The 16,936-nt window shown below is 44.8% G+C and overlaps 1 protein-coding gene and 1 long non-coding RNA gene across 3 annotated transcripts in view; both read left to right on the top strand.

Moving 5' to 3' along the window:
- Positions 1 to 692, top strand: part of pdcd6ip (programmed cell death 6 interacting protein) — an 11,592-nt gene extending 10,900 nt beyond the window's left edge. Inside the window, exons 16-17 of the mRNA XM_019874142.1 lie at positions 1 to 6; positions 45 to 692. The exon at positions 1 to 6 is cut by the window's left edge and continues 94 nt beyond it. Of these exons, the coding sequence (XP_019729701.1) occupies positions 1 to 6; positions 45 to 256 (218 nt within the window). The 3' untranslated portion in view covers positions 257 to 692. The remainder of the gene's footprint in view (positions 7 to 44) is intronic.
- Positions 693 to 9,456: 8,764 nt separating this feature from the next.
- Positions 9,457 to 16,921, top strand: LOC109518373 (uncharacterized). Of its 2 annotated transcripts, XR_002168753.1 has the most exons (4): positions 9,457 to 9,999; positions 10,117 to 10,384; positions 16,250 to 16,408; positions 16,521 to 16,921. It is a non-coding gene; the product is annotated as an uncharacterized LOC109518373 (long non-coding RNA). The 2 variants fall into 2 exon arrangements; XR_002168752.1 differs by having other exon boundaries at positions 9,459 to 10,384.
- The last annotated feature ends 15 nt before the right edge of the window (positions 16,922 to 16,936 follow it).

The following is a 16,936-nucleotide window of genomic DNA, read 5'->3' as shown; positions in this document are numbered from 1 at the left end:
CCCCCCCCTTTTTTTTTTTTTTTTTTTTTTGTGTATGAGCCTAACGATGCTGTGTCCTCGCAGGTACTTCCAGATGCCGATGGGCTACAACCCGTACGCCTACGGCCAGTACAACGTGCCCTACATGCCCTACCAGGCTGCCCCGGGCCAGGCGGGCTACCCGGCGGCACCCCCGGCCACGCAGGGCTACCCCGGCTACCCCCAGCAGCCCTCTCAGCAACCCTCGCAGCAGCAGAACTACTACCCTCAGCAGTAAAGCACCATCCCCACAACATAGGCCCCCCCCGACCCTTAACACTTTTTCTCCTTTTTTTCAGGAAGTTTGATACGTTGTTTTCTTTCCTCTGGGATCTCGGAAGCACTTTTTCTCCTTACTTTAGTTGACACACTAACACAAAATGCCCGCCATCCCCGACTGGTCTGCACTGGAGGACTCCCCAGCGGGTGTATGGGTGCTGTGTAACACCCCCCACCCCCCAAAAAAACTCTTACCCTCTTTATCAGCTAACCTATTTTTGTAATTAATCTGTTGCCACCTCGCAGATATACACACAAATGGGTTCTCTTTTTTTTCCTCTCTCTTTAACGTCCCTCCTCTCAAACATAGGAAACACACCACGTCACAATCGCAAGCTGTACAACCCGAGCGGCGTGCTCTGTTATTATTAAATATGAATATATGTATAAAACAATATGACTGGGTAACCCCTGGGAAAGTCCTTGTCTTCTTTGCAGTGCAGGTGCAGCGTTTACCCATCGAAAAAGATGATTTCGTTTTTTTTTTTTTAATTAGTTGATTCTAATTAATTTACCTTTTTTTTGTCCACTTTTTTACGGACACTTTTTTTCCCTTCAAAAAAAAAAAACAAATGTGGCCCGAAAGTCTAAAGCGACCACATGGTGGCAGCGCCACCAATAACAGTAATTGGTCTTTTTTTTTCTTTTTTTTTCCCCTTGGCCCTCTGAGTGCCTCGTAGGGGGGGGGCGGTGGCAGACCTCCGTGTTTAAATGACATGCAGATTGCGTTCCTGTGAGGTCTCCGTCTCAATCACGTCACTTTCCCCGCCGCGGGTGATCCTCGCTTATTAAATTGCTGTCAAGAAAGGCTAATGAAGGTGTGTTATCTACGAGAGCGCGGACCCGTGCGTGTTTGTGAGAGAGCGACTGTGTGTGTGTGTGTCATTTTGAATGTATCTGAGAGAGCGTTTAAGAGGTTGCGAGTGCGTGCGTGCGTGAGAGAGTGTGTGAGACTGTGAGAGGGCCTATGTGCGAGTAGGCCTGTCACGATAATTACGATATCGACTTACCGTTCGATGTGGGGCGGAAAAATAGACGCGATGAGTTAATTTGGACTCCATACATGGTTTGCGATTTGCATGCGTGTTTGTTTACATACGTCGTCATTCACCAACACGCTCCCTTTCCCCCTGCTGCGAGATTTTGAGTGAATGTGTGAGTGGCATTGAATGTGTTGGACGGATTGCGTTAAAGTGCGTTGCGATTGCGTTAAAGTGAATTGAGTTTCGGTATGAAAATGGGTGTGTGAGAGGTGGGTTTGAGAAAGGGACCGTGTGAGAGAGTGATCTTGTCTTTCTCTGTGCTTGCCATGCCACCTTTAATTTAATTTTTTTTTTTTTACAGTGGCCCCTTTTTTCTCTCTTTTTCTGGAGTGTAAATGATCTGGTCTTGTAGCGTACGCGCATGTGGCAGATGGCGGCGCGGCATGACGTCTGGATGGATGCGCGGCCATGCTGGCAGCGAGCTGCCGCTGGTAGGCTGCCCGTATCTATCACGCTCCCTTTCTGCCTCCCCCAGCCACCCCCCCCTCCCCGCTCCCTCACCCTCTCATTTTCTTCCTCCTCGCCAGCCGCCATGTTTTCCGCCATATATCATTATCGGCCCCGGTATCGATATCGCGATATCATTATCAGCCCCGGCGGCTGGACTTTTAATCGAATCTAAAGATTGCTTGCATGCACCCCTTGGGGGGTGTCGCTGCCCTCCGGAGGTGATTATTGAGTTGTGGGAAAAAAAAAATGGCGGTACCCAAAATGCTTTTGCCTGTTCTCATTTTGTCGTTTGAATGTTTTGAAGTACTCGCTCTTTAATAGTCCGACTTCACTGACTCACTTCCTCTCTCCTAGATGCATGCAAAAACAAATCTTTAAAAAAAATCAAATGGATAACGTTGAAAATCAGTTTAAAAAAAAAAATACTTCCGCTCCAAAGACATACCTGAAAACACAACACACCACCTTAAGTAGTCACTCTCTGCCCTTGCCCACACCATTAAAAACGTCCCCCGCCCCCCCCCCAAATTTTTTTTTTACATTGTGTAAAGAAATGAAAAAAATTACTGTGACTCTGTGTTCCATGGAGGTAACTTGCTTTATCCTGCACGTTTGTGCAGAGATAGCAATCGAAACAGTTCTCTCACCGCCACAAAGATGCTATGCATTAGCCAGTCTATGGCATTTTCCTTTGTGTTAGCATTAAACGAGCGGACTCGTCACTCAGTTTCTTTTTTCTCCTCACGAGTCGAAGCAAAAAAATTTCAGAGAAAAACTCAGGTGACTAGTAACTCAAGGCAACACTATAAGCTTTTTATTTGGGGGAAAAAAAAATGAAGCAACGCCCCATTATGAATAGCTCAAATGAGTTGCGCACCTTCGAAAAGAACATAAATCCTCAAAAATCCTATTTTTTGATTTTTCTTCCTTTTTTGTAATTTTATGGCATAAACAGTCACGTTTAACCTTTTATCCTTTTTTTGTTTTGCTTCAAGTTCAATCTTGCGCACCTCCAGTGTTTGTACGTCCCACTTTTGGGTGTTCCCACTTTCTAATACTGGCTGAACCTTTGACCCTGTCGTAAAACTTATCCGATGTTTCTGTAGTGGGTACGCAATTCTCTTAAGATATTTGATTGTGATTTATGCATTAAAAGTTGGGCAAGTTGAAGTGACACAAGACACACACACCTTGATTTATTTATGAATACAGAACAGCATGGCGGCAGCAACGAAAGGTGTCTGGCGTCTCACCGACGCCCTGTTTTAACAAGACGTTCTCCGGCGGTGCAAGTGTCACATTTTAATTGCCGGGGAAAGCGAATGACGCCAGCGAACGGCTGCGCTGACAACTATTAATTAGCCGCCCCCCCTTAATGGCTCCCCAATGCAACGTGGCGGCCATCTTGGCACCTCCCCAAATTTTCCCCTCACTTTGTTTCTAATTTTTCTTTCTGGTAAGTTTATTTTAATTTGGCTTTTTAAAAATTGTTTTTAACTTATTTTTTAAATCCTATTTTTGCCTTGTGACTTTTTAACAACTTGTTTTTCACACAGGGTGTCAGTTAGGAGTGAGCCATCTCCGGCGTTACCACACTCGCTAACATCTCATTATTATTATTTTTTTAATAGATTTGATGTTTGAGTGATGCGTCATCATCATCATCTCAGCATTTGCATCTGCACATTTTTTTTTTTTCCCTGCCGGAATCACAAAATCGCGCCGTCTTTCACACAGCAAAGTGAGAAAAAGTGGTGCGCGCCATGAAGGGTGTTAATTTGAACGCATTATAATTTTCTCCTTGTCGAAGCAGCTCTGCGCGCCACACGGCTCATAACGCACCACCCATAGGAACCGCAGGCCCGAAATAGCCGTGATTGACAGGTACAGAAACGCAGTTACTATAACAACTACCTCCTGGCTCTCATGAGCGCGCAGCCCCTCCCACCACCTTACCACCTCGCCCTTTTTCATTTTCTTCCCACCCCCGCACCCCCCACTCCAAAGTGCGTGTGGGTGTCGAGGGAGGAAAGAGATTACCGGGATGGAAAAAAAAAAATAGATGGCAATATTCTTTCACGCCGAGATGCCTGGCACCTTCCATTGGGTCTAACCTGAGTGGGAGAGTTGGGGGGGGGAGGGGTGCGTGCTCAGGGAAGGGGGTGCGAGAGGAAGGAGAGTGGGAAGATGAAACGAGCCCTTACACAACAATGTGGAAAAATAAACCTTTTGTACACTCGCTTTTTGTGTTTCTCTTTTTTGTTGCAAAGTGTCAAGTAGCTCCCAATGGTGTAAGTGCACAGGCGCACCCCTCCCTCCAGAAATAATGATGCTGGTGATGATGAGTGCACCCCCACGATCACCTTTTTTTTGCCGTCTTTTTGTGGTTCCCTTTTTGGAGGGGGCTCTGCTTTGTTAAGTGGCTCTCAATTGTGTAACCACACAGGTGCACTCCCTCCCTCCGAATATAGTGACTAAGATGAACGCACCTCCACCTTTTGGAGAATGTGCTCTCAGGTGCCTCACAATTATATAACCGTACTGGTGCACCACATCTCCTGCCCCGGATAATATTTGTGTTGAGTGCGTCGCCACCTTTCTGGGAATGTACTTCAAGGTGACTCCCAACTCAGTAACTGCACCGGCGCACCCCCTTCCTCCGGGAATGATGATTGGGATGAGCCCACACCAACCTTTTTTGGGAATGTGCTTTGAGGTGGCACCCAGTTGTGTAACCACACCGGTACGCCCCCTCCTTCTTCGAATAATAATTAGATGAGCGCACCTCCACCTCTCTCGGATTTTGTGCTTCCACATTCCTCCCATATTTTTTTAAATTATTTTCTATCCTCTAGGAATAAAAAATATTTTGTGCATCAAAACTCCAAACTGTATTGTTAGCTTGTTCCGAGGCACTTCCTGCCACGAAGTAAGACAACCAATCAATTTGGCAACTTTTTGTGCACACACATGCACACGCACACACTGGTGGCATCTTTATATTCCCTTTGAGATTTTGACAGAAATGTTCCCTTGCGGGTGACAGCTGTGAGCACAGGAACGTACACACACACACACACACACACACACACACACCAAACTTCTTTCTTTAGAGGTCCTGACAGGTGCTGCATTGTTATGGCATGTCCGACTGTGGCAGCTTGTTTGCCTCAGACCTCTCACCCTCTGATGACTCACGCATGACGAGATGAGGTGGGGGGTTGGTTTGAGCCCGGGTGGGGGATGAGGTGACATTAAGGTTGTGGGAAGGGGGTTCTACTTGTCTTAGAGGAGTTGTATGGCACATCTCACATAGCTAAGGGGCTAAGAAGGTTAAATCACTCTTTATAAATGCTATCTTGGGCAAGTGTGTTTGTGGAGCAGGAAGAAGATTGAATGTGTGTGTGTGAGAGACACCATGCGTTTGAGTGTGTGTGTGTGTGTGTGTGTGTGTGTGTGTGTGTGTGTGTGTGTGTGTGTGTGTGTGTGTGTGTGTGTGAGAGAGAGAGAGAGCCTGTGAGAGAGAGTGCAAGATTGTATCTGCAATTCTCTCTCATGTGTGTTGAGTGTGTGTGAGAGTAAAAGTGTGTGTCTGTTTGCCTATTTGTGTGTGAGAGAAAGTTTGAGTCTGAGAGTGTTTTTGTGGGTGCAGAGATATTTTAGAATGTGTGAGTGAGAGAGAGAGAGAGAATGTTTCTCTGGGTGTGTTTGTCTGTTTGTGTTGATGTGTGAGTATCTGTGCAGTAGTCTAAGAGAGTGAATGTTTGTGTGAGAGAGGAAAGTGGAAAGTGTGCGCATGCGCGGGTATTTGTGTGAGCGTGAGAACGTCTGTGTGTCTCTGTATGTCTGTGTGCAATGAATGAGAGTCAATGTGCGTGTAAGAGAGAGATTAGAATGTGCGTGTGTGTATATGTCGTGTCAGCGTATGTGTGAGAGCACGCGTGCCTGTTTGTGTGCGCGGGAACGCACGAGAGAGTGAATGTTGAGTATTAAGAAAGTGTGGGTGCGCGTCTGTCTATATGGATTAGTGTGAAGAAGTCTGTGTGTGTGTGTGTGTGTGCGCGCGTATTTCCGCGTGGGAGATCTTGAGTGTGCGTTTCAGTGGCATTTGTTCCCGCCGAACAGGTGGCAGCAATGACGTGCGTCAAGTTCTCAGCAGCTGACTTTGCCTGCCTACCAAGGTGCTCGTGGAGGTGCGCCCATCATCCTCATCTACATTCCACAAGAGAGGAGGGAAAGAGGTGCGCTCACCCATGCGTGTGTGTGCGCGCTTGCACAATTGAGAGCTACACCGACAGCAGTGCCCACCCAAAAAAAAAAAAAAAAAATCACGGTAATTTTTTTTCGCCACAAAGTTTGGTGCGCTTCCACCTTGTGGTACAATCTGCTGCGTTTCATTTGTTGAAAATGTTGTTGAGGGCGAGGTGCGCGCGCGGCGATAACCGAGCGTTAATTAGTCTGGCGTTGGCAAGGGAAGGACGTTTTAAAGTGGGACGGGAGATGATGTATCCAAGAGCACGGTCTCCACGGAGACGGTTGCCATGGTAGCCGCTGAGATCTCGCCTCATTAGCAACAAATATAAATAGCCACGCCACGCAGCTAAAGGCCGTCGTGCGATGCCCGTGGCGGAGGAGAAAGAAGAAAAGGATCGGGAACGGGAGAAGCGAAGCGAAGAGGAGAAGGAAAAAAAAAAAAAGGAGTGAAGCGAAGGGGCCAGCAGGTCAGGGAGGAGCAGGAAGTATCTTTGAAGATGAAGTCATCGATTCCGCGCTTAACGAAGACAATCCGTCTCGATGAAGGTCGACGCCTCACCTGTTGTAACGAGTCACTTTTTGCCCCTCGACAATAAAAGTTTTTTTTTAAAAAGTAATCAGCCAGCGTGCAGTGACACGTTTGAATTTATTATTGTGACATGATGAAGAACAACTGCTGTCGTTCCTGGAATTTACATCCTTGTGGCTTAGCTGAATAGTTCACATTTTACTGGATTATGCTTTAATTAAATTTCGTTTAATTTGATGTCTTTGATCTCACTATATTTTATTTTTGCTCTATATTTCATTTTAGATATATTAGATTGTATTTTACTTATTTGGCCTTTTTTTCAATTAAAAAAATTATTTCTACTTATTTTGCATTACTGCATTGCAATTTTATTTTACTTTTTTTTTAAACGATTTATATTTCCTTTTCTTTCTCTTTTCACAGACATTTTTTGGGCTGAAAATGGTTGCTGAAGCGTGCGCGAGCAAGCTCAGCAACCTGCGGTCCGACCCACCATCGAGAGACCGCAAGACGACGCGATCTCCTCGCCCGCTGAACAGGTGCACTTCCTGTGCAGCATTCCTCTCTCACACTCTCGCTCGCTCTCTCTTTCTTTCTCTCTCTCTCTCCTCGTGGAGCCGTCTGTCGTGGGCGGCTGACCGAGTCCTTTCTCCTTCCGCGTCCAGCGAGCTCCTCCCTCGGAATGCTTCTCCTCTCAGTGAGTCAGGTGCTCATTGATCAGAAAAGGTAAAAAGTTGAGGACGCCCACTCATGTTGGCGCTCGTTGGTTTTGTAACGTTCGGACCGCACTGACGCACACCGGCTAAAATTACCACTTGCGCACTAGTCTCGGGGCTTGGTGCACGCATTCTGTTGACGGTCAGGACACAGGATCCGAAAATGAAATGCTCACTCAATGACGCCACTTGTCACCAGGATAATGAATCAAAAGTTATTGTGTGAATGCTGAAGATGCTGCAATTTTTTTTGCCATTTATACATTTCTCCACCGATTAAATGGTTGTCTGAACATAGTATTTTGATTGACTTGTGGAACATGAATTAAGCAGCATTTTTTTTCCATCTGCGGGTGGCGGCCATTTTGACTCTTGCTGTCGACTGAAAATGACATCACTCAGGTACCGACCAATTACGCCGCACCTGTTGTCTGGGTTTGGTCATGTGACATTCGCAAACTGAGCGCTTCGGCACTGTGATGTCATTTTCAGTCGATAGCAAGCAGACGAAAATTCTCAAATGTGTTTTTGGGCCGCTCAGTATCGGCCAAAAGTGCGTGATCAAAGACACGATTCGCTTTGCTTTATTTTAGTTTTAATACACAACGGTTAGTTAGTTTTTTTTGTCGTTGTTTACAAAGTAAACGTGATGATCTCATCGTGATAATGTCGTAGCAATGACATCATGCTCATTAGAATGGATGTGGACGATGAGGCGGGGTGTATTTGTCTGCCGCCTGTCTACGAGCTCGCTCGTTCTTCCCATCATATTTAAATATTCATAAGTGTCCTTTTGAATATTCATGTCTCATGAGTCCCTGCCGCATCGCTAATTAATAATTCATGAGCCTCACTTGTTGAGGTGTCATTCTCTCTCACACAGACGCGCACACACACACACACACACACACACTATAGTAGGAGGCCAATGGATGATGACTCGTTATTTATTATTTATATATATATATGTTTGTTATGTTTACGCGCCCACTACACTGATGCATGTACAATACTCTGTTCATGTAGCCATCAAGTAAACACCAGTGGCAAAATTAGCTTAGCTTTTCATAAAGGCAAAAAAGAAGGAGATATATATATATATATATATATATATATATATATATATATATATATAATATTTATTGCAAGCAAATTAGCAGAGTTTGGTATAAGTGGAGAACTGGCCTAACAGTGTCTAAAATGTAGTGGCTGTATCATGTAGCATCTACATAGTACAGTATCCTATTTATCGTAGAATTAGCCGAAATCGAGTCAAGACTTTTCCTCAACGCAGTAGCTCCGTATCAACCTAAGTAGCTTGGATGCATTATCCTGAGATTGCCCCAAAAAATAGCAAATTGTGTAGTGACACAGCAATCTCATTATCTTATCATAAATAGAAAATAAAAATAGCATCACCACAATAACCAATAGAACATGTAGCATTTCTACAGCAACCCAATTAGCTTATCTTAATTAGCCTAGCATTGCCCACAAAGTCGAGAATGGAGCACGTCTGTAACAATTACCTATGAGATGAATGCAAGCTATGCTAACGAGCTGATAGCTTGGTTAGCATCGCCATTGACTGGAAATGAGCTCGGCTTCCTCAGTAGCATAAGCGGTCAGCGAGGATCTGAGTGGGGGAATTGACGTGAGACAAAGTGACACAAATGCACAAACTCTTGGCTCAGCTCTTCACTTGCTAGTATAATGACGCCTGTTTATGTAACTCGACCACACCGGCAATCGTTGGCACCGGCGACCAGTCCCCGAATCTCCTCTGTGGCCGCATGCCTGCCATACTGACCACAACAGCTGTGTTGTGTGTGTATGCATACCACCCCCCGAAATAACTCTGGAGTCTTTGATCTCGTATCTTAAGCACCGTCACAACACTTTTATCGACAAATGTACGAAAAGTCAAGCAGAATATGTTGAAATTCTGCTATTTACTGTATTTCTCAACTTGCTGTGTTAACGCTGAGAGACAGTCATTAACGCTAATGTAGTAAATGGAACGTTTAAAAACCAATAGTATGTGAGTGCTGAGACACGATCATTCAATAATGCTTCTTTCGTATCGCAATTATTGTATTGTTTTTGACATGCTGAAAGACTTCATTTTTCACAATTTTTTTAATTTTATGAACTGTAAATGGTCCTATATTTCTTTTCTTACTGCGTTAATGCAGAGTGACAGGCATCAACACTGATGCTATGATGCATCATTTCTTATTCTGTGAATGTTGAGAGATGACTATCCCTTTTAACGCAACATTTGTATGACTATAATTCTCATATGTATGAATGCCGAGATACAATAATCCAATTGCGACAGGTAATATCCTTTACTTCTCTTATTGTATGACTGCTGAGAGATGACCATTTGAGCAAATGCTATTTACACACTGTGCATTTTTCTTACTTTTTTTAACTCCTCAAAGAGACGATAGTTAGGCATATTTATGTATCGTAGTGTTGCACTATTTATGTCACGCTACGCATCTTCTTATTATTCCAATAGTATACTGAGAGATGATCGTCACAAGTAAGTTTATTCCTCTTCGTGTGTCACAGTGAGTGACAGGCGTGCACACTGATGCAGTGATCAAGAATGATTTGTGCAGATGCTGAGTTCTACAACTACGTTGCTCTTGTTATTGTGCAAATGTTGAGTGACAACTCCACTCCTACTTGCTACGTGGTAAGTTAAGTAGTCATAGAGTGTAAGCAACATGGACTGACTCCTATAACGGGTTGCAGCTGTAGATTCATGTCTTTCTTTGGTCAATGCATCTCTCATTTCTGGTCAATATTGCAGACGCTCGTTTAACGTGTGATGTGCTGTTACGGTGTTTGACGTCCACTGACGGTAAACGGGCCAGGTGAGTCGGTGGGGTGGAGGGGGGTCTCAGCGCTCCGACCCTGAACCCCCTCCCAACCTTCCCCACACCCACACCCCGTGGCCCCTCCCCTCCCCGGCGAGAGCGGAGCAAAAGCGGAGGAGGAGCAGCGCGGCGCCTCACTCGACAGCTTCAGCTCCGCAGAGAGGAGCTCCACTCCCGGCCCGAGCTCGCCTTCACCTCCCGGTAAGCTCATCCGCCCCTCGAGACCACGCGAACACACACACGGGAAAAAAAAAATAAAAAACATCATCGTTTCTAAATCTAATCGCTCATATTCGCTGTCGATTCAAGACATAATTCAAATATAAATGTTAGATTTGTTTTGTGATTTTTGGGGCGATCCAAGTCTCATTTAGCCGGGTGGTACGTGCTTGTTAACTGATCGTTTTCTTCCCGTCCGCGCTGTATATTCGCTACATTTCACTCAATCTTATTTCCTTCGTCAACTATTCGTTTGATGAATGAAGCCCCTTTATTTATTTTTGAGTTTGTATGACAGCCGGCTGAAGCCCGGCAGCAGTAGGTCCGCTAGCCCCCCCCCCCCAACCCCCCTCGCCTCCGGGTAAAAATAGCCCCGCCGTCGTCAAGCGTGTCCCGGGTCAACAGTAATGCGACACACCGGCAAGTGTGGAGCTTCGTCTTCTTCTTCTCCATCTTCTACATGACACCTGTTTTGGAACTTTCACACCACACGTGGCTTGCTCGGGGGACTTCACTGCAATGACATCTCTTAAACTCTCTCTCTCTCTCTCACACACACACACACACACACACACACACACACACGCACGCACGCACGCAAAAAGAACGATGACGATAGTGCCATGCGGGCAGGTTTTCCCCACCACCTCACTTTTTGGTGGGCTTTGACGCAGCTGTCGCAGCCACAAAAGATGCTGTGGCCGCACAGGTGCACCCAGCAGAACAACGTAACCCACATTTGACTTACTTTCTGTTTAACGTCAACATCTGACGCAGAAGTAAAACGATCCCAAGATGTGCATTTGTCAAAGAGATTAAAAAAAAAAAAAAAAGGGCTCGTGTTTGGCGAGCGATTCCTCTACTCGAGATCGTTACGTTTCCATTTCTGCAGCATATTTGATCAACGACAATCAAAGCAACTGTTCGACTTAGCCATTTTTTTTTTTTTTGCTACACAAAAAAAATTGTGAAAATTTTTTACAGTTCAGAATGCGCTCGGGGATGGCGCTACACTGCGGCTAGAGGGGGCTATTGCCCCCCCCCCAAAAAAAAAAAACAAACAAACTGTGTAGCCCCAGTTTAGCTCCACCAGCATTTTATTTGATATTCTAAAATATATTGATACATTATTTTCTCCCCCTCCACTCCTCCCTAACTATGTATAGTTCAATTCGCCTTTGAGGTCTGGCTTGTTTTGCACCCTGGGAGACACACACACACACACACACACACACACACACACACACACACACAACACACACACACACACACACACACACACACACATACATACTCTCACACACAGCCTGTATATATTTATACAGGCCTACATACATATCCACCTTCATATCGATGTGTATAAGAGCTTGTCTGAATTAGCATAGAGCCATGTTTAGCATTCAAACGTTAAACAAGGATGCAATACTGTTTACTCAATCCCCAGACTATGACTTTTTAAACTTGCTGCACAGGTTCAGTTACAAAACCATCTAATGGTTAAATTAATAGCTTGACACGAAGCCTCAAATTATAAAAGTTGCTGACAAAAAATAGCAGCAAGAACACAAACAACTAAAAGTAAAAAAACAGTGGTCTTTTGAGGCTAGGTAGAGAGTAGCAACATATTAGCAACAGGCTAATAAATGGCGTATAGGCTACAGGTCACTTTATCATTACATGATGCACAATTAGGTTTACATCATTCATATCCACAGACCTTTATCTTTCGCTCTTTCCTCCTCTTCCCTCTTTCTCCTCTTCTTGAATTGGACACCTCATGGGTTTTTGGGAGTGTTTCTCCATTGGTAAAAATTTGTGTCGTTTTGCTTTATGAGTAATTATGAACTGCAATTTATTCGGAGATAGAAATTTGTGTTGTGTCGCCTGGGATCCTATACAGCGGTCAGCTTCTATCCCCCGCTGACACACACACACACACACACACACACATACATACTCTCACACACAGCCTGTATATATTTATACAGGCCTACATACATATCCACCTTCATATCGATGTGTATAAGAGCTTGTCTGAATTAGCATAGAGCCATGTTTAGCATTCAAACGTTAAACAAGGATGCAATACTGTTTACTCAATCCCCAGACTATGACTTTTTAAACTTGCTGCACAGGTTCAGTTACAAAACCATCTAATGGTTAAATTAATAGCTTGACACGAAGCCTCAAATTATAAAAGTTGCTGACAAAAAATAGCAGCAAGAACACAAACAACTAAAAGTAAAAAAACAGTGGTCTTTTGAGGCTAGGTAGAGAGTAGCAACATATTAGCAACAGGCTAATAAATGGCGTATAGGCTACAGGTCACTTTATCATTACATGATGCACAATTAGGTTTACATCATTCATATCCACAGACCTTTATCTTTCGCTCTTTCCTCCTCTTCCCTCTTTCTCCTCTTCTTGAATTGAACACCTGATGGGTTTTTGGGAGTGTTTCTCCATTGGTGAAAATTAGTGTTGTTTTGTTTTATAACTAATTATGAACTGCAATTTATTCAGAGATAGAAATTTGTGTTGTGTGGGCTGGGGATCCTATACAGCGGTCAGCTTCTATCCCCCACCGGCCTGCCTCCCTCCTCCTTGCTTAACCTCTCACCAGTTGACAAATTTTCAAAAATATCGCATTTCGGTTGTGAACAAATGTAATGGAAACACAGACACAGCCTACACCGGATGCCTTGCTCTCTCAACAGCAAGTTGATGTGTAGGGGGGGTATTTAACGCAAATAGTGTATCAACCTAACGAGGAAATGAGCGGCGGTATTCAGATTTTTTTTTTTTTCCGGGGCGCTCGTGTGCCCTGGGGGACCGCCCACTTTGCCCATAGCAAGAACCGGCCCTGGCCTCAGGAGATAAAAGAAATAATCCAGGCCCCCCCCCACTTTAAAAAAAAAAAAAAAAAAAGGAAAAAAAATCCTCAATCCATTCTCTCACATGCATGCAAGCAATGTACTGTGCTGTGTGTCCGATCATTTATTGGATGTTCTTGCCAGACATTAATGGTAACCACCACCTTGTACAATTTAAATCAACATGACAAGCAGAAATAGTCCAGTCCAAGTAAAAACAAAACAAAACATCATGCATTCAGTCACCAATAAGCGCACTATAGACTCATCCACAGGCCACAGCAATTGGATATTTCTTGCTGGATATTAACCACCACCTGGCACAGTAGAAATCAATCCCAAGAAAAAATAGCCCAAATGACTCGATGGCACGCTTGGTCACATGCACGTTCGTAATGTCATTTGATTTAATTCGTGCCATTGCTCCTCTCGCCAGTTCTTCACAATTATTGCCACCTTGCCCAATCGAAATCATGCCAACCACTGTTAAACGTCTTCGTGCGAGTACGCCCTTAAGTAGCTCCTGGACGCCAGTGAGGCGGCAGATGGATGATGATGATGATGATGATGATGATGTCGCCGCACGCTCCTCGCCTCCCGCCTGCTATCCATCACGTGCTAATGATGGTGTCACACCTCCTCCGCCGTCCTCTTCTTCCTCCTCCTTCTCCTTTTCTTCCTCCATCCCCCCGAGGCATGCAGTCTTCTGCGTACTACTCCATCTTTTTTTTTTTTTTTTTTTGTTCCAAGTTCCTAAAATCCCCTCTCTTGAGTTTTGCGTAGACCTTTCCAGAAAGTTCTGACTTTAAAACAAAGGTGGGGAGCCATTTTATGATTGGGGGGCCATTTTGTAGAGTCCCGAGGGCCATAGTAAATTTATGAAAGAACATGGGAGTGCATTAGGCTAATTGTTAGCATGTCTGCTAAAAACGGGACTCTAAAATCCACTCCCGCCTCCCCCCGCCGCCAGTCGTACCTCTGTCTTTTTTTTTTGTCCACATTCCTAAAAATAAAAAAAAAAACCTTCTTAGGTTATACATCATGCGTTTGCACAAAGTTACATCTTTAAAAACAAGGGAGCCATTTTATGATTGGGGCCCATTTTGTAGAGACCCAGGATGGCTGTAGTAAATTTATGAAACAAAATGGCCGCGGGCTAGGCTAATGGTTAGCGCGTCTGTTAAAAACTCAATTCTAAAATGTCCATTAGTGTGTATGTGCGTGTAAAAGGTTCTCCCCTCACATTGGCTGGCGACCAGTCCATTGTTTGTCTACATGTGACTTGACAGTGAGTATTTGGTGACCAGTCATTTGTTTGTCTATGTACCCTGAGATGAACTGATGACCTATTCATCGTTTGTGTTTTGACTGGCAACCAGTCTGTCTGTTCCCTAAAATTGACTGTCTGGCGACTGGTCAGTTTTTTGACTACACATGTAACCTGATTTTGACAACCGATCTGTCCATCATTTGTCGTAACATGAACCGAATTTGACTAGAGACCAATGTAGTAATTATTTTTTGTCTAAATCTGCTCCAAAATTGACAGGGGACCAATCTGCATTTGGCCTATCTTGACGGGCGACCAGTCAGATGTTTGCTTTCATGTGCCACTGGCGACTACTCCATTCCTTTGTATTTATGGGCGCTGTCTTTGACAACCAGTCAATAAATTGTTTCTCTCCATGTACTCTGACATTGACAAACGGCCAGTTTATTGTGTGTCCATATCTGTTCGTTTTTATTTCATTTGACCTTTTTTCAGTCGTTTTAATTCTGGCTGATTTGTGAGTTTTTGTTGTTTTTTTAAAACTGCTTCATTTTTTTAATGTAGTCTTTATGAGCTTTAGTGTTAGTTTTAGTTTTGTTTTAATTGACTGTTTGACCTTTCTTCTTCTGTATAGACATACAGAAATACAAAAGTTCATGTAAGATATTAATTGACAAAAGATGAAAACAAAGGACATTTTTTCTTTACTTATAATTTTATAAATGTAAGATTTAGTTTTTGTTATCTCAATTTTTTTTAATCAATTTTAGTTTTATTAATTTCATTTGTTTTCATGACCTATAATAACCTTGTTCTGGATGTGCCCTAACAGTGACTGGTGACCAGTTCATCATTTGTTTCTATGCGCTCTGTGACTGGTTGGTGACCATTCCAGGGTGTACCTAATGTTGTGTCCATTGCAAAATAATTCTACCCAGTGTGTGGGTGTGAGTGTAGGTGTTTTGTTCTTGCAAGTGTGGTGCCAGTGATCGCCACGTTCTGCTCTTGCTTCTTTTTAATCTCCCGCCAGCCCGTTTTGGGACCTGCCATCCTCGGAGCTCATTATTCCGCCGTCTCAGGTGTTGCCGGGATAAAACGTTCCCCCCGGGCGTCGCGTTCCAGCGGAATGCGAAGCCATTTCCTTTTGGCACATGCATGTGCGTGCGTGCGTGTTTTGGCCCTCACCACTCTTCCTGCCGCCACCAGTCCCGCCGCTCCGGTATTCTGGGAATATTTTGCGCGTATCAGATGATGCTGCGCGCAGCTGCTGCTTCTAAGAAAAGCTCCAGGACGCGTTTGAACATGCACACGCATTATATGTAAATACACAAATGCCGCATGTCAGAGGAGGGCCCGTAGACAGCCACCCACACATGCGCGCGCACGCACACACACTCAACAAATGCACACTTACTGTAATAGGCTTTGAGTAGCAATTAGCTGTCAGGCCAGGAGGGCCTTTGGAAAGCTAGGATGGAGGATGACACACACACACACACACACACACACACACACACACACACACACACACACACACACACACACACACACACATGCGCGCACACACGCTTAAGATTGCCGACTTGATGTCATCGCCACAAGCTATTCTTTTATGTCGCAGCAGCTGCTGGATATGACTGTACGTGTGTGTGTGTGTGTGTGCACAACCAATAACAATTTTTTCCCCCCACCTCTCTTCTACAGCCCTTTTATTTTTTTTCAACCCCCCCCCCCCTCCACTCCCGCGCTAAAGCAAGCAAAGGAAGAGGAAGAGGAGGATAATTGCGTTTCTGGTGACCGCCCTGTGGGATCATGGGATATATGACCTCATCATTCATCTGCCAGCTTCTTCACTGAGCGTAGGTCGGCATACACATGCACGTAGTCATGCGCACACACGCACGTGGTCATACACGCTCACATGGGCACGCGCGCACGCAGAGTGAACAGAAATGATGGCCGGCTGCTTTTGCAGACGTGCAATGGACAAAGCAGCGGAGGCGGACCACACCTGCCACGCGGTGTCGTGTGATGTCATCGCTAGCCCCCCGCCCCCCCACCCCTGCGTCGCCATGCCCACCCAGGGGGAGGAGGACGACAAAGACAGCAAGCAGGTATACTTGGATACTTGTCCAGGCAGAGCGACAGGAAAATTGTCGCCGGCGGACTCAATAATTTCCACATTCAGATGAACGTGGGAAATCGCCGGGCTGAGGGTTTAACACCCAACTCGCTACCCCCGCATTGTCAATGTCGCTGGCCCGCCTCTGCTACGGCTCTGACGCTACTTTCAAATTTGCTAGGTCGACGCCGCCCTCCCCCTCATTATTTCACGGTTTTCTTTTTATACGGAACCGCCACGGGGGATTAAAAAAAAAAAAAAACCGACAA

The sequence above is a fragment of the Hippocampus comes genome, unplaced genomic scaffold (assembly GCF_001891065.2).
Source record: "Hippocampus comes isolate QL1 unplaced genomic scaffold, H_comes_QL1_v1.1 scaffold166, whole genome shotgun sequence".
Lineage (NCBI taxonomy): Eukaryota > Metazoa > Chordata > Actinopteri > Syngnathiformes > Syngnathidae > Hippocampus > Hippocampus comes.
Note: the sequence above shows the minus strand (reverse complement) of the source record. Positions and strands in the feature narration are given on the sequence as shown.